Source organism: Lepus europaeus, chromosome 2 (genome assembly GCF_033115175.1).
Source record: "Lepus europaeus isolate LE1 chromosome 2, mLepTim1.pri, whole genome shotgun sequence".
Taxonomy (NCBI): Eukaryota; Metazoa; Chordata; class Mammalia; order Lagomorpha; family Leporidae; genus Lepus; species Lepus europaeus.
Window position 1 is genome coordinate 79288770 of NC_084828.1, and position 23187 is coordinate 79311956.

At 55.1% G+C, this 23187-nt stretch overlaps 1 protein-coding gene across 1 annotated transcript in view; it reads left to right on the top strand.

Moving 5' to 3' along the window:
- PDIA5 (protein disulfide isomerase family A member 5) overlaps positions 1 to 23187 on the top strand; it is a 91053-nt gene that overhangs the window by 37111 nt on the left and 30755 nt on the right. The window contains exons 4-10 of the mRNA XM_062208894.1: positions 359 to 442; positions 710 to 755; positions 5084 to 5176; positions 9710 to 9770; positions 13905 to 13972; positions 21947 to 22038; positions 22131 to 22202. Coding sequence (XP_062064878.1) covers positions 359 to 442; positions 710 to 755; positions 5084 to 5176; positions 9710 to 9770; positions 13905 to 13972; positions 21947 to 22038; positions 22131 to 22202 — 516 coding nt within the window. The remainder of the gene's footprint in view (positions 1 to 358; positions 443 to 709; positions 756 to 5083; positions 5177 to 9709; positions 9771 to 13904; positions 13973 to 21946; positions 22039 to 22130; positions 22203 to 23187) is intronic.

Here is a 23187-nt window from a genome sequence, read left to right on the forward strand (position 1 = left end):
TAAAGTAAGGAGCTGGAGGGATTAGGGAATCCGTGCTCTCCACACAGCCCAGGTGTCCTCAGAGCCCTGGATGGAGTTTACTCCTCGCGTGACGGTGGCGCTTCTGGGCCTGTGTGCGCGGCTTCTCAGACAGTGACCCAGCTCCTCCGGGCTGCTAGCCCCTGTCTTTCCACATCAGCCGCCTCGTGTTGATTCCTCTTCTTCCTCCATTCGTCTAAGACCCGCCTCGGTGAGGTCACCCTGTGGGTGCAGGATTCCACATGGAGCGGCGTGTTTCTCGGCCATCAGCAGATTTGGCTGTCAACACCTTTGTGGGGACTTCAGGTAACAAATGGTTCCCGACGTTTGTGTCTTCCAGTGACGCAGAGAGCAGAAAATTGTGCAAGAAGATGAAAGTTGACCTGAGCCCCAAGGACAAAGCGGTCGAATTATTTCATTACCAGTGAGTCCGGGCGGGCATTCCCAATCTCCACGGGCGTGCAGCAGGCTCTCCTGGCTGCGCTGGGTGAACTGCCATTTCCAGTCCGATTCATTTTATTTCCAGAGATTTTTTTTTTCCCAGTTTGTTTACAGTTCTATTGCAAAAAAAAAAAAAAAAAAAATCCTGACCATGCTCAATGACAATGACACTGAGATGCTGCGGGGAGCCAGAGCTGTGTGTCTGCACAACCGTTCTGGAAGCTGACGCCTCTTTCTCCTCATTTGACAGGGATGGCGCGTTTCACATGGAATATAACCGAGCCCTGACATTTAAGGTAAGTGCACCCGCCTGTTTCTCTGCAGCGGTGGAGCTACGTGGGTGCCTGGCGTCTGGCAGGCTCTCCCTGGGAGAAGGAAGGGCCCGTTGTATAAGTTACTCTTCCAGGAGCCCGGAGCCTGTGTCGGGCCCCGCAGCACACATGGCTTGCAGAATATCTGGACAAGTTTGTGACTGGGGACATCTCGATCTGTGGGCATCTCCGCAGTTGTCCAGGGAGGCGGGTGACGTCAGTCTCCCCCCTCCAGAGCCCTGGTCTCCCTGGGCTATGGCTCCAGGATCCTCTCTCATCTCCATGGTGGTGGCTACCATGGCCACCTGCCGGCTGGGGGGGACCTGCTGTGCCCGGGGCAGGTCGGCACCTCTAGGCTGATGCAGCTTGTTCCAGGTGACGTGTGGCTGTCCCTGAGGGCTTCCCTGCCACCACTGCAGTGCGGGAGGGGACAACAGTGTGCAGGAAAGCGTGCTTTCCTTGCTATCACAGGGCAGCCACCAGCCCCGAGCGCTTCCCCTGTCCTTTGTCTCTTTCCAACCAGTCTTCTGTTTCTGGTCCAGGCGACACCGCCTGCCTTGCTCGGGTGCTGTGTTTCTTCTGGTCCCAACAGGGGCTGAACTTTCTTTCTCTAACTCTCCTGCATCTCAGATGCGGCTGGACCCTGCGCTCCTGCCTCTTTGTCTGTGTAGCTGTCACTGCCTCTCTCCCTGTGTCTCTTGCTCATCCCAGGTCTTTCTTAGTACTCACTAATTTTTTTCTTCTTTTTAAACACAAGAGGTTTTTTTCTTTTCTAATTTGGTAAGATAGCATTTATTTTTTGTTTGCTAATACATTTTCAATTTTTTTTTAATATAAAGTGAACAAAAGTTTTTTTCAGGGCTTTACTTATTTGAAAGTCAAAGTTACGGAGAAAGAAGAAGCAGAGAGCCGCTGGTTCACTCCAAAAGTGGCCACAACAGCCAGAGCTGGACCAGGCTGAGGCCAGGAGCTCCCATGGGTCTGCCACATGGGTGCAGGAGCCCAAGCACTTGGGCTATCTTCTGCTGCTTTTCCCAGGCCATTAGCAGGAAGCTGGATTGGGAGTGGAGCCGTATAGGATGAACTGGTGCCATCTGGGATGCCAGCATTGGAGGCAGTGGCTTTATCTGCTACGCCACAGCTCCAGCCCCCTCCTTTGAGTTCCTTCAGCCTTTACCCTGCACAAGGTCCCAGCCTGATTACTCATCATCGTAACACCCACTTAGACCCGTGGAGAACTCTTTACCCTTCCATTCTGTGTTCAGACACCATCCGATGTCCTGGCCAAGAACACTGCCTCCCGGGAACAAGATCCAGTTGAGTGTGTGTGGGTGTGTTGCGGGGGTGCTTATGCAATGATGCAGTGATGAAAGGAGGCACTGGGCTTCTGGTTTGCCTTTGGCCAGGACCTCTGGGACTCTGACCTGGAATCATGGAACAGGGAATGGCAGCTGCTCAGAATTGTCGATGCAGGCAAGTGGCAAGGAGCTGCAGCGGCCCCACGTGCTGCTGTCTGGGTAGGGGAGGCAGAGTCCGGGCCTTTGTCCTACTGCTTACAAAGACCAGATAGCTCTGCTGTGATTTCTGCATCAGTAAGCTGGGGAGGTGGGCGGAGCATCGCTCCAGAGGCAAGGTCTTCAGTTTCACACGGAGAGAGGGCATCCTTAGTCCCTGGATCCCCAAGTCCTATGGAGCAGGCAGGGACTGGGGTAGAGTCCCTACAGCTCTTCAGAGAGGGGCAAAGGAAGGGGAGGCGGCATAACCTTGCCCATGACTGCCCAACAGCATTTGCCTTTTTAGCTGGAGCAGCTGAGGTCACCCAAGAGTGTCCTTACAGGGTTCTCCCAGGACTCTGTCTGCAGAGAGATGGAGGGGTCCTTGCCAGGGTGGGCACACGGGCCACAGGTGAACGTCTGGTGGTGGTTACTGTCATCCTGTGTGATTGGGCAGGTGCCTCGTCACGGGAACTGTGCTGTGGCCCTAATGTCGTCAGAGGCCAAAAGAGCGGGGGCTTTTTATAGGAGGGGACTCTCCTGCACAAGCAGCCTTTGGCTTCTTAGCACATGCACACCCACGCTCACCGCATAGGTGGTAAGGACCGGAAGTGCCTCAGACAACTAGCTCCTAACACCCTGCAGCCATGCCCCTAGCTGTGAGGATGTCCTGAAGGCCAAGTGCAGGCCTCAGCCACTTTCTGAGCACCCAGGTTAGGACAGCTGAGGGTGGGCTGCCAGACGCTGCTCCCTGCAGACTTTTCCACCTGAGGCTTTGTTCAGTGAGACCAGTGTGGAGGGGATGCATGGATGGGATCGTTCAAGTTCAATTAAAGTAAAAGAAAGCTCTCCAACAGAGAGACAGCAGGTTGGAGGCAGAAATGTTCATTGTATGGGGCAGCACTGTGGCGGAGCAGGTAAAGGTACTGCCTGTGACGCGGGCATCCCATACAGGCACCAGTTCGAGGCCCGGCTGCTCCACTCTCCGATCCAGCTCCCTGCTAATGTACCTGGGAAAGCAGTGGAAGATGGCCCAAGTGCTTGAGCCCCTGCTACCCATGTGGGAGACCTGGATGAAGTTCCTGGCTCCTGGCTTTGGCCTGGCCCAACCCCGGTCCTTGTAGCTATCTGAGTAGTGAGCCAGTGGATGGGAGATCTCTCTCTCTCTCTCTCTCTGTCTATCTGTGTGTGTGTGTGTGTGTGTCCCTCTCTTTTTCTGCAACTCTAATAAATAAATAAAATATTTTAAAATTGTTTTTAAAAAGAAATGTTTATTGCCATTTCTTTCCTTCCTCCATTCACGTCCATCTTTGTTTCTGGACGCTAGGGGTGGGGGCGCTGTGCTAACTCTGGAACTCAGCTCAGTTCCTCTCCTGGTTTGGGTCCTGAGCCCACTGAGAATCCTCTGAACATAGGCCATCTCCCCAGAAGCAGAAGCAGAGTGTGTGCGTACAGGACAGTGTCTGCTTCCTGTGTCTGGGGGCTCTCATGCTCCCCATGTCCGCCGGGCACCCTAGGTTGAGACCCCCTGCACCAGCCGTTTCTGGGACAGCAGACAGGAGGGTGCCTCCCAGCATCTCACACGGCCGGCGGGCAGGTGGCCCTGCAGCTTGATGAGTGTGGGTTGGGGGTGGCCCTGCCCGTGCTGCCCAGGCTTTTGTCGGCATGGTGAGAACCTGACTTGGGGCTGAGAAAGGGCCGCTCCTCTCCTGCCGGGAGGTGGTTCCAGCCCACTTGGACAGGCAGGAAGCACCACCTGGATGAAATCCTGCCAGGGCTTGGCTGCCTCCAGGTCTCCCATCCTAGTTCTTTCCACGTTGGAGCCTCCAGAAATAATCGGCCTCCCGGAGGGCCTCTCGTGTGTGGCCAGCGGCAGGGGTGGGTGCACAGCCTCACAGAAACAACGTTTCCCTTTCCCGCCCCACACCCCCCCACCTGGCACTCACGCATGCGCACACAGCACACAGCGCTCCTACGGGCACATGCCGTCAGCGCCCGCTCACTGGACCGTGGTCCGAGTGGAGAGAAGCAGGGGAATCTTGCTCCTGAAGCTGAGGGACGTAGAAAGCTCGGTGCGGCTGCAGAGATCTGTGTGGAGCGTGCCCGGTGGGCACTTCCGGTTCCCGGGAGTCGTTCGGTTCTCACAGATGGGGCGCCATGTTCCAGTGACTGAAGGGAAGGGAACTGGCACTACCGAGCGGCGGGTTGTGTGAGCCGAGGGGGCCGCTGCCCCTCTCCCTGCCCACGCAGGCGTGGAGGCTGGGTCGCTCATCCACACGGCAGGGGCCAGCTGAGCCCTGGCTGTTCACTCCGCAGTCCGGAGGCGGAGGGCCGGAAACACCCAGCACAGGGCCCCGGGCCTGAGCCCCCAACCCCCACGCGCTCCAGAGCCACCTGCAGTCACGCGGTACCGTGGGCGTGCCAAGTCCAGGTGCCGGTCTGCTTCCGGGCAACCTGGAAACCTTGTGATGAGAAAGGATTCCTGGAGGAGGTGACGTTGAGTAGAGCACTGGTGTCTCTCCAACAAGCCCATCACTGCCTCAAGGGCCCCCTGTCTGCCGGGGAAGACCCCCAGGAGGTGTGGGTCTGCTGACCAGAGTGCGTGAGGGGTCATGGGACTGGGAGAGCCTCGTGGCCGCAGTGGGCGTGCCTTGGGGGCATGAGGCAGTGATGCCAGCCACCTTGGAGGCCATGCACCCCCAGCCTGCCCCGGGTGTGGTCTTGGCACTTGGGGGAGCTGAGCCTGCAGCTGGGAGATGGGGCAGGTCCCCCCTCCTTTCCCGGCTAACATGCATTTTCTCGTCTCTCTTTTTCCTTCAGTCCATAGTGGCCTTTCTGAAGGATCCAAAAGGCCCCCCGCTGTGGGAAGAAGATCCTGGAGCCAAGGACGTTGTCCACATCGACAGTGAGAAGGTAATGGACTCCCCGCTTGCCTGATGGCACTGGATGCCCCCCTGCTCCCAGGGGAGCCCGGGAACTGAGTCTAATATTTGACTTCTGTCCCCTGCTGTGGGTGACATCGCCAACAGCAGCTCCCATGCCGATGCTGAGAGTGGTCCCCTGCCTTCACCAGCTTACTTAATGTATCTGTGCTTAGCCTTGCTTCTCAAGAACGGAAATTTAAATGTCCCAGGCCTCTGTATTCTGAAACCCAGAGGTTGCTGGGATTGGCTGGGCATTTGTTTGTTTGTAAATGGGCTTTCATCTTTTTTATTTTTTGTCTATTTTTTAAAGATTTATTTTATTTATTTGAAAGCTAAGTGACAGAGAAAGAGTGTGTGTGTGAGAAAGAGAGAGGGAGTGTGTGTGTCTGAGAGAGATCTTCCATCTTCTGGTTCACCCGCCAAATGGCTGCATCTGCATGGAGCTTGATCATAGTGGAGCAGCCAGGACTTTAACAGGAACTCATATGGGTGCCTGGTGTCACAACCAGTGGCTTAACCCATGGTGGCCCTTCTTCTTCTGTAAAGATAAGACCACAAACTTTTTTTAAAAAAAGATTTATTTATTTATTAGAGAGGCAGAGGCAGAGAGAGAGAGAGGTCTTCCATCCGCTGGTTCACTCCCCAAGATGGTCACAACTGCTGGAGCTGGTCCCATCTGAAGCCAGGAGCCAGGAGCTTCTTCCAGGTCTCCCTCACGGGAGCAGGGGTCTAAGCACTTGGGCCATCTTCTACAGCTTTCCCAGGCCATAGCAGAGAGCTGAATCGGAAGAGGAGCAGCCAGGACTCAACTGGTGCTGATATAGGGTGCCAGCACTGCAGGTCATGGCTTTACCCGTTAAGTCACAGCACAGGCCCCCTTTTTTTTAAAGAATGATTTGTGGGGGCTGGCTCTGTGGCATAGTAGGCTAAGCCTCTACCTGTAGCACCAGCATCCCATATGGGCACCAGTTCATCTCCCAGCTGCTCCACTTCCAATCCAGCTCCCTGCTTTGGCCTGGGAAAGCAGTGGAGGTTGGCTCAAGTCCTTGGGCCCCTGTACCTGCATGGGGGACTCCTGGCTCCTGGCTTTTGATTGGCCCAGTTCTGGCCATTCCTGCCATTTGGGGAGAGAATCAGTGGATGCAAGACCTCTCTCTGTCTGTAACTCTGCCTCTCAAATAAATAATTTTTAAAAAGTAATAATAATCTTAAAAAAGAAAAAGAATGATTTGCAAGATTTGAGTTGGTTTCCAGAGACTTTGGTCTGGTGTCTGTAGTTCTGCATCGCTGTGTAACTGAATGAAACATTTATGCTCCCAAGCGTCAACCTCCGGATTGGGCTGGAGGTGAAGCGTGGGTCTGGCCCATAACCTTTGTTAATTCTTAGAGTATTTGGCAGAAGTTGTGTCTGCCGCAGCTGACCACAGCGTGTGTCTGTCCGCGTGTGCCTGTGTTTCTGCCACGCTGCGTGGTTCGGTTGCGCCTTCACGTGGGGATGGACAGGGCCTTCCGATGGTCCCTGAGGTGAGCAGTGCTGTCTTGTAGATGGAGGCGAATGCTGGCTTGATCAAATAAAACAGCCTCGCCCTTTTCCTTCACAGTGACTGACTCAGCCTTTCATGTTTGTTAGCCCAAAGAGGAGAAGGGCCGTTATCATCGCCGTGGGCCACCCTCGTGGGTCAGGTCTGGGCCTCCTTCTTTTTGATGGGAGAGAGTGGCAGCCTGACAACTTGAAAAGCAAGCAGGGGAGGGGGCTAGGGCAGAGGGGTGGGCATCAGGAGATGGGGGCACGTGTGTCTATTGCTGTGCAGAAACAGCGCCTTAACGGTGGTTGTCCCTGTGATACAGTCTTAGCAGCGCCTCCATCGTGTCCTGAACTCCCCAGGCGTGTTCCTCTGCAGCTGTGGGGCCGTGCACCTGCGCCTCGCCCTCTTGTCCTCATATCCTGTGCCCTTTTCTCTCAGGTAGAAATACAAGGTACACCCACTTTTCTGCCAAGAGACTCCCCACATAAAATCACTAAGAGCTCCACATTCAGGTTTGAACAGCTGAGTCAGCTTGCATTTTTGCAAATTTTATTTATTTTCATTTAACGTAAAAGGCAGAGAGACAGAGAAGGAAGAAATAGAGATTTTCCTTCTGCTGGCTTACTCCCCCAAACGGCCTCAATGGCCAGGTCTGGGCCAGGCTGAAGCCAGGAGCCTGGACCTCCATCAGAGTCTTCCACATGGGTGGCAGGGGGCCAGGTACTTGGGCCATCTTCCAAGGCCTTTCCAGGCATATTGGCAGGGAGCTGGATTGACTTAACTACATTGTAGCGCCTGCCCCTCAACTTGCATTTTAGAAATGCATACTTGGCAATATTCATCAGGATTTGACACCAAATTGCTATAGACTCAAGGAAACCTGTTCTCACATCTTTTACTGGACTTTATCTCCAGGGATGGTAGAAAATAATTTTTCAGGTATCTGCATCCCACAACCCCTGTTAGGGACACATATCTTATGAGAAAGTCGTCAGAATTGAGAAGAAGTTGCTTGTGTCAATAAAGAAACAATGGATGCTAATACAACACAACCAAGAGGAGGGTATCATGCACACACATGCGTCTGATACCAGGGACTAGCAGTGGAGACTGTCAGAAGCACAGCCTTGCCCACAGGCCACTGCAGCCTCCCACAGAGCATCCTTCTGCCCCACGAGTGCCTGTGCTGCCCTGGACTGACGTCGACCTTGCCATTGGTCCTCATGACCAGGGGTTATTGGCTGAGCTATCTTATGCCAACTCTTCATTTTGCCTTTAAAATTTCCCATTGCCCCCTTTGAATAGGCTCATGGAGTCCATGATGGGTGTGTTCTCCACTGCAGTCTTCTTGATTCTGTTCACAAATGAGTGTCAGAACTCTCTAGTTATGTACACAAGGGTAAACTTTTCCAGAACTTGTTCTACAGTGTTTAGATACCCACAAAAATGTGTAACCATTTTTAATCTGAGAACTGTTACGCAATATGCATCCGTTGTTGAAAATATAGAAAATACAGTTTAAGCACAGAAGAAAAGACAAGTCACCCCATTCCTTTCCATTGAGAGACACCCACTGCTGGTATTTTTATCGGCTTCCAGGCTTTTAACGTGATGGGTACATAAATATTTTTGCTCGCAGAAAAGTTGCTACATTTCATGTGCTGCTTTGTAACTTGCTCCTCCCCCGACTTAACCTAACACGCACATCTCACAATGTGTTAAATGTTCCTCCTTACACGCACATCTCGCAGTGCGTTAAATGTTCCTCTGCCTCGTCAGTGCTGCCGGAGCCTTCCATCGTAGGGGACGCGCCATCATTTATTTACCCAATGCCTTGTTGTTGCCGGAAAATCGTGTTTCGAAATGTCTTATTTTCCTTATTACTCAAAAGAGAAACACCCCTCACTTTCTGCCTTGAAAACTGGTGGGAGAGCTTGCTTTAATCAAAATAGCTTCTGTTGCAGGCTTTGCTGCTGTCCCGGGAAGAGGCCCCTTCCCATTCTTCAGTGGCTCTGGTTGGAAGCAAACCTTCTTCCCACCTTACATACAAGTCTTGACAGTAGCGTGTGGCAGCCATTCATCATTTTACTTTTTCTTTTTAAGACTTGGTTTATTTATTTGAAAGGTAGAGTTACAGAGACAGACAGAAATCTTCCATCTGCTGATCCACTTCCCCAGTGACTGTAATGACCAGGACTGGATCAGGCCAGAGCCAGGAGCCTGGAATTCCATCTGGGCTTCCTGGATGGGTGGCAGGTACCTAAGCACTTGAGCTTCCTTCTGCTGATTACCCAGCAATTAACATTGCAGGGAGCTAACAGCTGGGACTCTAACCGGCACTCATATGGGGTGCTGATGTCACAGGCGATGGCTTAGCCAACTGTGCCACAATGCCTGCCTCGTTTATTATCTTTATTTAACAAATTCTATGTGGCCTGACCAGGTGCCAGACATTGTTCTGAGGGTATCACAGATACCAAAGACCCTTCTTGCTTGTCACTTCCTGGTGGGCAGGCCGGGCCTCATTCTGCCCTGTGGACACAGCCAGGGACTTGGGGGTAGTGGGGCTGGAGCCCAGGAGCAGACCGGCAGGTGCCAGTTAACCCCTGTGACTGCAGTGAGCAGAACCCCATCTGGCCAAGTCAGTCCAGCATGACCCCAGCAAGCATCCTGTTCATCACATGGATGAGGGGCAGCCTCAGCCATAGCCTCGTGGCACAGAGAGGGCTCCATGCTGTCCCTTAGTGCTCCTGGGGAGCTGAAAGTAAGGCCGGAGCTTGGCCCCAGCACTCGTTCTCGGCAAGCCTCAGTTTCCCCATGTGTAACGTGCCAGGGCAGTCTGGGATAGGTGGTCTGGGGTTCTTCCAGCTCCCAGTGTGCTGTGACCCTGCTGCGTGCTTCCGCCACTGAGGGTCCTGGCAGGGGAGGTGGAACGGGAGGTGGCAGCCTGTAACCGCGTGGTGGCTGACTGCTCTGTGCTCTCTCTTTGTGCCCAGGACTTCAGACGGCTCCTGAAGAAGGAAGACAGGCCACTGATGATGATGTTCTATGCCCCCTGTGAGTGCCCTCTCCCCCCTGGGCCCAAGTTAGGAGCTCTGTCTCTGCGGGCAGGGTAGGGGATATGAGAGGGGAGCTGGGCACCTCTTCTCCTCACCCCTGCTGGCCCCATCGGCTTTCTCACTACCAGAATCCACTCTCTTCTGCCTTCCTCACCCCAACCTCCTCCCTCAAGCACACAGGTCTTTGCTTAGCTCCGCCTTCCCCTCCCTGTTTGCCGCCTTTGGCTGCTGGGACCCAGGCCCCTCCCCTGCCTGACAAAACCACACCCTGGTCGCCGCTGTGTTCTCTGCAGTACCTCACTCTCACTGTCCAGAGCCTGGCCTGCTTCCAGGGGTTGCCGCTGGGCCAGCCCTGACTCCTGCCTCCCTCTGCGGCTGCCCCCCAGGAGGGGGAAGGAAGGACAGCATGTTGGGAGGAAGGACAGCACTGCTGAGATAATGACAAGCAGAAGACCTGGTGCCCCCAGCAAGCCGGGGGCCTGGTCCAGGTCTTCACATCTCTGGGTCTCAGTTTCCACATCTGTAAGGCAAGGAGTTGCATCGGAGCAGTGGCTTTCAGACTTGCCGAGTGCATTTCACAGAAGTGAAACTCTTTTATGTTGCAGTCTAGTGCTGTACACGTATATAAGTTATAGGGAATTGCTGGAAACAGGCATTTCACAAAACCGTACTTACCACCTGCTCTTTACCAGATGTAGTGCACATCTGGTTTCCTTTTTTTTTTTTTTTTTTAAGATGTATTTGTTTATTTGAAAGGCAGAGTTACTGAGAGGTAGAGGCAGAGAGAGAGGTCTTCCATCTACTGGTTCACTCCCCAAATGGCCACAAGGGCTGGAGCTGGGCCGAGCCGAAGCCAGGAGCCAGGAGCTTCTTCTGGGTCTTCCACGTGGGTTCAGGGGCCCAAAGACTTGGGCCATCTTCTACTGCTTAGTCCATCACAGAGAGCTGGATCAGAAACGGAGCAACTGGGACTTGAACCAGCGACCATATGGGATGCTGGCACTGCAGGTAGCGACCTTACCCGCTACGCCACAGTGCCAGCCCCTAGTTTCTGTCTTCTTGAAAAATTGTGGGTTATTCCCACTACTGCCTTATCACCCTCTAAGAAAGTGTCCAGAGACTGCGGCCCATGGCCTGACCGCCTTCTTTTGGAAATGAGGCTTCACGACATACAGCGATGCCTAGGCCTTCACCCCTGGGCTGTGGCTGCTTTTGGGCTGTCACAGAGAGCTGAGCAGTCGTGACAGAGACGGCAGGACATGATGGAATCTGGCGCTTCTGCCTGACCTGGGCCTGTACCTTCTTCCTGGTGACCGCAGCCTCCCCGCACCACCACCACTGACCCCCAAGGGCCTGCCTGCAGGTGGGAGGATGCCCACTCCCTGTAGACCCGGCTCTGCACGGTAACCCTGGTCCATTCTCTTTGTTCGTGTTGCCTGGTTGGCTTCACCCCTTTTCTTCTTGGAGGGAGCTGAGTAACCGCCTGGCCGTGAACTGCTTCAGGGGTTCCCTTGCCTGGAGCTTAGTCTTTAGGACTCAGTGCATTGGTGAAGTGCATCTGTCAGATGGGTGCATGTCCCAGGCAGCGCCTGTCACGAGGAACCGTGCAGCTCTCAGGGTGATGACATTGATCGTGGTTCACTAGCAGCCCGCCCTCACCCGGGCAGTGTGGCTGTGGCCCAGCCCCCTCGTCATAGCAGAGGCATGTGCATAGTCATTATCTTGAGGCAATAGAAAGCCAGGGAAGGGGAAGTTGGGAGCCTTGTAGGTATCAGAGAGCTTAGCAGGAGAGGGAGAATACTCGGGTTCAGTTAAACCTGCCATGTAGGATCCGACTGGATGGCCTCCTGGGTCCCACGCCAGGGATCTCCACGGTGTTTAATGAAACAGACTCGTGCTTTTATTTTCCTAGTCCAGTGGAGCCCTCATGGCACCATAGTTCCACTTTCCCAGGATACACAGTGACTCCCACCTGGGAAGTCTGAGGGGACTCTCATCCCTTGGTCACGTGGGGGTGACTGGGAGCCTTTATCTGTGACGGGCCCTGCTGCTGACTCAGTTACTGTTCACTGCACTAATGAGAAAATGAAAAGGCTGCCTGCTCTGACTTGGGGTTTGCAAGTGAGAATTAGTCTCCCCTCCCCCTGCCGCCCGGTTGGACCGGCTGGAAGCTAAGCTCAGATGGCAATCACAGGAGCAGCTCTGTTTTTGGTGAAGGTAAATCAGCTGGGCCTGTAGCTTCCCATTACTCCTGCATTACCTCCTGACCCCGTGGCTTCTCCACCCAGGGCCACTAGCCTCCACCCACAGGGCCAGATTCCTTGGGGAGGCCTGGCGGGTTTGGGGAATGGGGAGGGTGGTGTTGCCATGGGGTGCAGACATGCAGAAGGGAAGAGAGACCACACCTGCAGAGACAGGTCATCAGTTAAGCTCCTGATGGGTGGTTGTGTCACAGTGGTGTCACGCCCAGGCCACTGAGTAAAAAGTGGATGAGAGGCTGCAGGTGGTTCCTTGGTAGGAATGTTTACCCCTGCAGGGGCCAAGAGGCCGACCTGAGGTCTTGTGTTGAATTAAGGCATCTAGGTGGGCACTGAGAGTCCCCTGCCAAGGGCCTGGCTCCTCCTCCCTCCCCGGGTGGGCTCTGTCCCTCGGCCACGGGGCAGGTGCTTCTCTATATCACACACACACACACACACACACACGGAAGCTGAGGCTCAGGCAGCCTGAGCTCTCGTCCAGAGTCCCACAGCCAGTGAGGGCTGCGGGGTGATGCACACCTGGGCCGAGTCCAGCTCCTGCTCTTCCCTAGCATGAAGCGTCCACCTGCGACCTGCCTGCTGAAGCGCTGTCCCCTCCCACAAGGGGAACCATGTCTCCTGGCCAGAGTCACCTCCTTCCTTCATGTCCTGTGATGTCAGTTGTGGCAGCAAGGCCCAAAGAGAGGCGCTACTGGTCTGCCCAAGGCAGGTGCCATGGGCTGGCCTCGCGGCAGCCCCTTCCCTCCTACCTCTCCCTGAGTCAAGGCCTGGACTGGCAGCGGGGACTTATGCCCAGGGTAACGTGCTGGGGAGGGGTATTAGTCTCTTTGCTGGGCAGCTGCACTGCACCTGCTCTGTGCTGGCGAAGTTGGTGAGGAGTTTTGCCTTCCTTCCAGTTCCCTGGCATCCATGGCTTCCCCACAGGGCAATAGGACTCCCAGAGTGTGTGGCTCTGCTTTTGGTCAAGCAGGGTGTCAGCTGAACACAGGGTCCCATCCCTGCTGCCCAGTTGGGGTGAGAACCAGCTTGACGCGTGTTTCTAGGCGGCTTTGGTCACTTCAAAGCTGTCTTGCAGTAGAGTGGCTGTTAGAATTCCTGGTATCTGAGCACACACAGGTTCTCGTGTCAAGTGAGGTCAGTGTGGATACATGGCCCGCTGTGGTTAAGGGAAGCGGTGGGTGTAGGTCAAGGTCACTCTGAAGTAGCAGCGGATATTTGGGACCTGGAATCCCCCTCGGCTGGGTGGTGTCCCCTCCCCAGGAGAGGAGTGTGGCCCTGGTGGATCCCAGAACCTCAGCGGGGGCTGAGCCACACCCTCACAGAGTCCTCCTATGTCAGAACTAGCAGAGGGCCTACAGTTGTCTCACCTAGCCCCCTTCATTTGCCAGGGACCGGAGGTAGCTTGTCCGGGGCTGTCAGCAGGTTGGGGACCATGAGAGCCCTATCTCAGGCTCCTTCCATGGGCAGCTTGGCTGCCTCCAGTCATTGCTTAATTATCCTTGTTAATGGAAGGCCTGCAAGCCCCAGAAGTCCCAGTACTTGCAACCACACGTCGTCTTCCCTGGTGGCGTCTTGCTCCGGCTCATTTGCAGCTCCTTTCGGCTGTGCCTCTGGAGGTTGCTCTGCCAACACCTGTTCTGCTTCCCTCAGTTATTCTGCACCTTGCTCTTCTCCTGACTGCTGGGCTGTGCCCTGTTGGCTGGGCTCTTCGGGGGCTGGGGACTCTGCCTCCCCTCCTTGTGTGTCCTCAGGGTCTGGGACAATCCCGAGCACCTCCACTGGATGAAAGACAACCCGAGGGGGAGGAAGGGCAGAGCGCAGGGGCCCAGCCATGGCTGTAACCACGTTTGGATTTTTCTCCTGCCCGTGCCCAGGGTGCAGCATGTGCAAGAGGATGATGCCGCATTTCCAGCAGGCCGCGACCCAGCTCCGAGGCCAGGCCGTAAGTGAGGCGCCAGGTGTCGGCAGGCTGGGTGGGGAGGGGGGGTTTCGGAGTGCCGGGGAAGGTTGATCCTGGGGCACCAGCCATGTCTGAAATGAAGCCGGCATTACATGGCGCAGACAGCTGCTCTCAGGGATGGTGGAGAGCTTGCGCCGAGCTGCTAGGGAGCTATCCAAGGTGGAACCCTGAAATAGGACACCAGCAAGATGCCGACGTGGTGGCAGTGCTGGGAGGCCAATGGCCATGGGCAGCACCTCAGGGGCCCAGAATTGTTGGCCCTGAGCTCCAAAGTGGCTGAGGCAGTTTCTGGGGAGCCCAGTGGCAAAGAAAAGGGGACAGGGACCCTGGGATGGGAAGAATGAAAGCACCTGGAGGCAAGTCCAGGTGGAGGCAGTGGGGTGGACAGGTATGTCCTAGCGGTGCCCACTCTCAGGGCGCAGGAGGTGGAAGAGGAGCCACGAAGGAAACGGCCTTCAGAGTGGTGTGCAGACCTGGCTGAGGGGCCCAGGGTCGGTCACTGGATGCTTGCTGGCATTGCTGGGACTTCAGCCCCTGGCTGGGCTTTTGTCTGCTGTGCCCTGTGTGTGTTTGGAAGCCCATCCTCTGCACTGATGCTCCTGACCCCTGTGAGTGTGTGGTTCTGTAGCCCTGGGTCCACTCAGGTTACTGGGCAGCAGATTCCCACAACACACCATCCTGCCAGACTAGAACTCCATGTGACTATGCATGGAGTCCCATTCTCCACCTCAGCCACCCTGGGAGGCAGCTCTCAGCTTTCTGTTTCCATCCTCTGACCATTTTGCATCCGCCGTGTGTATGGAACCATCCAGCATTTATCCTTCTGCGACCAGCTTGTTTTGTTTAGCAGAACACTCAGGGCTCCTCCTTGTAGCAGGTGGTAGGATTTCCTGCTTTGGGGCTAAGTAATATTCCATCGTATTGTCTTTCCTTTCCCGTTCATCTGTGGATAGACATTTGGGTTGTCCCAGGCTCTTGTGCATGGCACTGCTGTGAACATACGTGTGCAAGTATCTCTTTGAGAACCTGCTTTGGATTTGCTTCTGCCCTGAGTAGCAGAGGGGTTGTGTTTTGGTGGCAGCTGGAAAACAGCTGCTGGGTCCCTAGGGAGCCTGGGGAAACCCTGCACCTTTTCTAAGGGTATCATTAGGAGGAGGCTTTTCCGTGGGCCTGGCCAGCGCCCCCTGAATGGGGATCTGAGGTCTTGACACTGCATTGTGATCTTTATGAATCAGATACAGCAGTGATTAACGCAACGTCGACTTTAAAGCTTGACGTGGCAGCACCTGGGCACGGAGTCTGCCCTGCTAGCTGAGTGGCAGAGAGACAGCACTTATTGGGGTGACGCTGAGGTCCTGCTCGATTCTCACTGATGACTTTTTAGTGACTTGTCTTGGAGATGCCTGGCCTCGGGGCACCCACACATCACTCTGGAGGAGTTTCGCTTCACATTTTGGTGCCCCAGTAGATCGTGTATTTTAAGATTATTTAGCCTGTAGAAAAGACTTACTGACCCACAGCGTCCTGCCTGCCCTGCACTCCCGACGCATGCAGCTACGAGAAGGAAACAGCTTCAGCCCCAGGAGATCAGGACCGTCCCAGCCAGCCCCATCCACCAGAAGAGGACGTGATGCCCGTCCCGTGCTTGTCTTGGTCCATCCCCAGCCTCCCCCAGAGCTTGTCCCTGTCATGTGTGGCCAGGTCCATCTCACTCTGCTTTTGTTCACCATCTCAACCTAATTGTGATGTGTGAGTTTCCTGGGCACAGGAGCTGTATTCAATTCCTGTCTGTTTCTTCTTTTTTAAAAAAATATTTTATTTACTTATTTGCGAGGTAGAATTACAGATAGAGGAAGAGGCAGAGAGAAAAGCCTTCCATCTGCTGGTTCACTCCCCAAATGGCTGCTATGGCTGGAGCTGAGCCCAGCCAGAGCCAGGAGCATCATCCAGGTCTCCCACATGGTTGCAGGGGCCCAAGCAATTGGGGCATCTTCCACTGTTTTCACAGGCAATAAGCAGAGAGTTGGATCAGAAGAGGAATAGCCAAGACATGAACTGGGGCCCATATGGGATGCTGGTGCTGCAGATGGAGGCTTAGCCTACTATGCCACAGCGTCAGACCCGTGATTCCTGTCTGTTTCTTCAGCACTTCGCTGGGCAAGCTCATGGCTGGTCTCCAGGACACACTGATGAATGCATGGATGTGTGGCTTATCACTCCTGGGCATACTTTAATTTAGAGAAATTCCTTGCTTTTTAAAAAAATATATTTATTTTATTACAAGCCAGAATTACAAGGGGGTAGGAGGGGAAGAGGGAAATAAAAATCTTCCATCTGGTGGTTCACTCCACAATGGTCAGGGCTAGGCCAGGCCGAAGCTAGGAGCTTCTTCCGGGTCTCCCACATAGGTGCAGGGGCCCAAGCACTTGGACCATCCTCTGTTGCTTTCCTAGGCACATTAGCAGGGAGCTGGATCAGAAGTGGAGCAGCTGGGACTTAAACCAGTGCCCACATGGGATGCCAGTGCCGCAGACAGTGTCTTTACCCACTGCGCCACAGCACTGGCCCTGAAGATCCCTGCTTTTAAGGGAATTTAGAGCCTTTGTTCCTGAGGACAGAGACATGGTGGAAAGGCTGTCTCGGGACCTTCCCCCATAGCCTTGGCTCTGTATAAGGCTTTTTGACAAGATTAACCAAAAACTACCTGGATCTACGTCATCTGCCTGAGCACAGATCTAGAAATACAGAAGGCACCGATCCCAGAAGAGGTGTGTGTGAGGGTGAGTGTGTGTGTGGCGGTGAGACTTACTGGATATGTGGCTGTGAATGGGGCCAGCTCAGCTGTGGCCAGGTACCAGCAACCTTAGCCTAGCATCTGTGTTGTGTGAACTTCTATTTGTTTGCTTGTGTTTTTTCTTGCTTGGGGTTGCTCTGTTCTGTTTTCCCTTTAGTTTCTTGGGAAAGCATCCTTTAAAACATTCTAACCATTTTCCAGCCACAGAAAAGGGGAAGGGCCCCGGCCACTGTAGGCTCCACCTGCTGCAGGAGGCCACTCTCTGGGACCTAGGGCTCACGGTGCAGCCGCAGCAGCTCCCCAGAAGCCAGGGACAGGGCAAGATGGGTGGGGTGGCCAAGGGTGTCGGTGCTTTCTGTTTCCACACACAGAACAGAGGTGGGACCCCCAGGTGGACTGCTGTTCCCCAGAAGGCAAAAGCTCTCCCCTCCCCACTGCTGCCGTCCTGCCCGCTCCCTGTCTGTCATCTCTAAGCTCTCCCTGGCTGGCTGTGTCTGTGGCAAGGGTCAGAAATCTTCCTCTCTGAGGTCTCTCGGGAGGCATCCAACCAGATGATGTCATTCAGAATAAGGCAGCCAGGCCGGGGCAGGGATGCACAGCCTTTGGCATTTTCCAAACTTGCATCTGCCTCTTTTTTTTTATTTTTTCTGTCATTGACGTCTGGTGACTCATGGGCATCTGTCCCATCTCTTGCTCATTGACAGCCTCGTCAGCAGCAGCTATCAGAGCGAGCCCTTCTCCCACCTGCCTCCTCGTTATTGACGTCCACACTGCACTTTGCCCGGCCTCTGGTTACCCTCAGCTGTGATGGTCCAGTCTGGGTGCAGACACCATGAAATGGGGCCATTGTGGTGATGGCTGTGTGCAGACCAGGCTCTGGTGCTGGCTCTTGCTAACGGGCTGAGAGATCTTGGGCAGGATCTTCCTGGAGCCTCCATTTCCCCATCTGTGAAATGGGGTTGGTAAAGCCAGCCCTGCCCACCTCACTGGTTTGTTGGGAGGAGCAAACAGGCTGGGTGTGGAAACTTCACAGATCGGGGGCTGAGCCCCGCCGGCCTTGTACTTGCTGTGTCTCCTGCCTGCTCATGGGTGTGCTTGCGAGGCCCTGCTGGCTTTCTTGGTAGCATGCTGGAGCACAGGCCTGGCGCATCCTCTCCTTGTCGCGTTTCAGTGTGGCCTTCTGTGATCTTACCATGGCTGCAGCGTCAGCAAAACGTAGCTCCGGGTGGCCTGAGCCATTCTCCTCAGCTCCAGACTGCATGTGGGGCAGCCTGCCTGACTTTTGTTTGGACTTCCCCCAAGAGTCCCCAGGACAGCACGTCTGGAATAGATGGCAGGCGCCATGGCCGGCTGCTCCCCCACCCTCCATCTCCAAACATCTCCTGCATGCCTGCCCTTCATGCCTCTCCTGCCCGCTGTACTGGCCAGGCTCCGGCTGGCCACATGGACCTCCGGCTGTCAGAGGCTTCCAGCTCATCTCCCTCACCTGTGGCTTTCTCTCTCCAGTTCTGCCTGTCTACAGCCAGCCATCCCCATTCACGGACTCCATGTGGACTCCATGGGCTACAGATCCAAAACATTCATAAGAAAATGCATCTGTACTGAACGTATGCAGACTTTTTTGGTCACGATTTCCCCAAACAGTACAGCGTTAATGATGATTTTTACATAGCATTGACCTCGTTTGTAGTAGATATTGTAAGTATCTCAGATAGCTTAAGGCCTCCTGCAGAATGTGTGTAGGTTCTATGCAGATGCAGCGACAGGTTTTGGCATCTGCAGAGTGCTGGAACTCATTCCCTACATGCCCCCCGCCCCCATACCCATGGACAACTGCTTACAAAGATGCAGCTGGGAGTCAGTGCTGTGGCGTAGCCAGTAAAGCCACTGCCTGCAGTGCTGACTTCCCATATGGGCACTGGTTCAAGTCCGGCTGCTCTACTTCTGATCCAGCTCTCTGCTATGGCCTGGGAAAGCAGTAGAGGATGGCCCAAGTGCTTGGTCCCCTATACCCATGTGGGAGACCTGGAAGAAGCTCCTGGCTCCTGGCTTTGGATAGGCACAGCTCCACTGTTGCGGCCATTTAGGGGGTGAACCAGCAGATGGAAGACTCTCTTCCTCTCTCTCTCTCTCCCTCTCTCTCTCCTCCCTTTACCTCTCTGTAACTCTGCCTTCAAATAAATAAATAATTTTTTTTTTTTTTTGACAGGCAGAGTGGGCAGTGAGAGACAGGGAGAAAGGTCTTCCTTTACCATTGGTTCACCCTCCAATGGCTGCTGCGGCCAGCACACCGTGCTGATCCGAAGCCAGGAGCCAGGTGCTTCTCCTGGTCTCCCATGCGGGTGCAGGCCCCAAGCACTTGGGCCATCCTCTGCTGCACTCCCGGGCCATAGCAGAGAGCTGGACTGGAAGAGGAGCAGCTGGGACAGAATCCAGTGCCCCGACCGGGACTAGAACCCAATGTACTGGTGCCGCAGGCGGAGGATTAGCCTATTGAGCCGTGGCGCTGGCCTTCAATCTTTAAAAAAAAAAAAATGATGCAGCCACCTGGGCACCCCCACCCCCCACCCCATCACCTCCTGAGTGAAGTCCTCATCTCCCGGACGTGGAAGGCCTTTTCCGCAGCAGCCCCAGCTGCCTTGCTCAGCCTTCTCCCTTCTCGCACATCCATGCTGCAGTCCAGCTAGTAGGAGATGCTCTTCATTGCTTGGGCCACATCTTGTCTGTCTTGCCCGCATCTCCCCATCCCAGAGCATCTGTTGAAACCTCATTCTCCCCTGAGCACAGGCTCACATGCTGCCCACACCATGGAGCTGCCATCCCGGCATGAGGGCTGGGTGTGAACATGTCACGCCAGCTGCAGAGCCCTGAGCACACCTGCTCAAGGTCAAGGGCTGCGGACTTATCTTCACCTTATTCTGAGACCAGGTGTGTGCCTCCTCCAGCTCCACAAACTCCAGCTCCTTAAAATGTTTGTACATAGTTGTTAAAAAAAAAAAATACTCATCTCGTTCACTCGTAAATGCCCCCCAAATGACACAAAAGTGCTACAGAAACTCAGAGAATCACACATTCACCCCAGGCAAGGGAGCATTGGAAAGACTGCCAGGGCGGTGGAATTTGATGGCTGAGTCTTGGTGGTGGCAGGAGGTGGGAGTGGGCACCCTTGGCAAGGGGGAGACCTGCAGGGCACCCAGCAGGGCTGGGAAGGAAGAGTGCTTGCACAGAAACATGGCCAGAGCTGCAGAGCATCTCAGCCCCAGTAATGAAGCCAGTTCCCGCACCTCAGGCGTTACAGATCCCGGACGTGGCTTATCACACCCGTCCTCACCACCAGTGTGCAAGGTGCTGCAGCTGCGGAGGGTGAGCTTCAGAGAGGCCCCTGAGACTGCAGGGGGAAGACCTGTCCAAAGCGGGGCATCAGGGCACCAGAGCTGCGGCCACGGGCCGGTGCCGCTGCTGCGCTGAGAAGGCAGGAGGCGGTCCAGCCTCCTTGCTATGCAGAAGTCTCAGGCTGCCTCATTCCTGGGGGACTCGAGAATCGAGACACTAGCAGGTGTAGAGTGAAGGGTTTTGTAAGAGAGCAGGATTTAAAAATGAGATGGGGACCGTATGGGCTGTAAGTTGGATTTTTTAGCCTGTGTTCAACGGAATTGGAAGGTTTTGTGCAGGGAAGTGATGTAATGAAAGAGAGGATGCGGACAATTAATCTTGTGGTGAATGTGCACTGACATTAGGGAGATCAATTAGGAGAAAGAACTCTAAAGTAGATGAATGTTACTGGAACAGGCTGAATCCGTCTGGGAAATGAGCAGAGAGGCTATTAGAGGGTTCCAGGGCTTCTAGTAAGTTCTATTTCAGGCATATTCTGCCTGCTTTCTTTGCAGCATCCCCAAATGGGCTGGGAGAAAGAAATGATGATGCAGCAAGCACTTACTGAGTGCCTGTTGTGTGCCGGGCATTGTGCTAGGTGCTTTAAGGCTGTTGGAGAGATGGCTCAGCTGCTTCTGGGGACGCAGAGGCTGGAGGCACAGGGACTCCCATCTGCAGGAGGACTCGGTAGGAAACAAGGAATGTGATGGTTCCTGAGCACTGGGTTTGTGCTGACAGCTCGGACACGGACACCCCAGGGGTACGCACCTCTCTTCAGAGCCTTGTGGTCGCCTCCCAGCCCATGTCTTCCCAGCGAGCACCCTCTGTGGGGGTGACGACTTGCCCACGCTCCTGGGACCTGGAGGTGGGCACAGTCTGCTGGACCCAGTTCAGTGTACACTGAAGGCACTCTCCTTTATCTCCCACTGCGCGTCCTTATGTGCTGGCCAGCAGCCACAGCCTCTGCTTTCTTCTCAGCTGCTGGAGCTGCTCCTGACGCTTTGAACTTCCCATCCCCTGGCTTCTGTGCCGCTCTGCTTCCAGCAGCCCCTTGCCTATTGCGGGCCCCTCTGGCCGCGTGCACCTGTGAGGACAGACTCCACATCCCCCTTTCTGCTGCCCGCTCCGAGCCCAGGAGCCGTGACCTGCCTCAGCAGGGGAGGACTCCTAGGGGACCCTGTTCTGTGCCAACTCCTCCCCTCCGATTCAGGGGCGCTGTGTGTGTGGACTGCTGGAAGGTGACGCTCGCAAACAGGAAAGAGCTGGGGAGGCACAGCGAGGCCTGGCAGGGGGAGGAGAGCCACACAGTCTCCCTGGCCATGTCTGAGCTGTGAGGTCTGATAGCATCACGCACTGAGCCCAGGCGGGCACAGAGTGTCCAGGGCGACATCCAAGGGCATTGTGCCGAGGCTGAGGGGCGTCTGAGAGCACCCTGGTCACATCAGTGAGGAGCAGAGCAGAGTGCAGCGGCATGAAAAGGCATAAGGTGCACTTGGGGGGCAGCGGCCGCACTCCCCGCCTTGCCAGAGCTTGGTGGTACGGCTGTGTCTCTCCCTGAGCCTTCAGACTTTTGCTTTGCTCCTGGACAGTCCAGAGGGAGCAGCCAGGCAGAGCGCAGCCGCTTGTCTGGTTTTGCCCAAGCTCTCTTGGCCATGACTCTCGCTGCCTCTGCCATACCTGGCTATGCACCAGCCAAGTTTTAACCCTAACACGGTTTTTTGGCAGTGAGGGGTCACAGTGGGATGTCCACAGGACACACGGAGGACAGGTTGCTCTTCCTTTCCTCTCAGGTCCTGGCTGGGATGAACGTCTACCCCTCTGAATTTGAAAACATCAAGGAGGATTACGGCGTGCGGGGCTACCCGACCATCTGCTACTTTGAGTAAGTTCCCTGTCCACCCTCGGAAGCACCCGCCCTCCCTGCTGGCACTTGCATCCCCGGCTGAGCCCACGTTCTGTCTCCACACTTCACAGGAAAGGGCAGTTCCTGTTCCAGTACGATAACTACGGGGCCACAGCCGAGGACATTGTGGAGTGGCTGAAGAAGTAAGTCGGACATTGGCATCCACGGGTGTGTGCCGAGGGAGGGGCATCCGCCTGGGGGCAAGGCTGTGCTGGGAGTTGGGGAAAGAGGATGAGGAAGGGAGAGCTGCCTGCACGTCCATCCCTGGGCTGAGTCCGGGCCGGTGTGCGTAGCAGGAGCCATGAGGATTTGGTGTGCCTTGGGCCTGGGACGATCAGACCCTGGCTGGAGTGCTGATGTGCTGGGCCCGCCTCAGCCTATCAGAGGCTTTCTGGAATCTTCCCACATCCCTCTGGCAGCCTCTCTCCCCCTCCCCTGCCTATCTGACAGAGGTGTTTCTCACCCAGGGTATCATGTTTGAGAGAGGTCCCACTGCAGGGCCCTCTGAAAATAGGATTGTCCATTGAACACTGATTTCACACACAGCCCTGAATCAGGTGCCGTGCAGCGGCTGAGAAATGTTCTAATGCTGCAGAGCTGCCGAGTGCCGTATCCCCCCTCCCCTCCCCACAGACCCCGCCTGGCAGCAGCCTGCAATCAGATCCAGGGGGCACCAAACCCCTCTGCCGCCTTCCCCCTGCTCCCCGGGGCCCCAACCCTGCCAGCCTGCTGCCCTGGCCCTGCCCCTCCTTGCCCACTTCCACCTCTCAGCAGCTTCCCAGCCCTCACAGAGCAGCCCCCAGGATGCCCAGCTGAACTCACCCTGCATGGTGCTCACCAGTCCCCGCTGGCTCGCGTCCTTGGATTAGGTCTTAGATTAAGAGCAGCTGATGTTTTGTGACCTCTGCTTTGTGGCTGACGCTGTTCCGAGTGCCTTGGGTGGGTTCTCATTTAATGTTCATCATGGTGCTTTAAGGAAGCTCTGGCCATCCTGCCTTTGTGAACAAGGAAACTGAGGCAATGCGATGCAGTCACTTGCCGGAGGTCATGCAGCCAGGACTGCGCCCAGAGGCAAATTCTGCACTCTCACAGCTCCCTGCAGCCAGCACAGCCTCCGTGGCTCTGCTC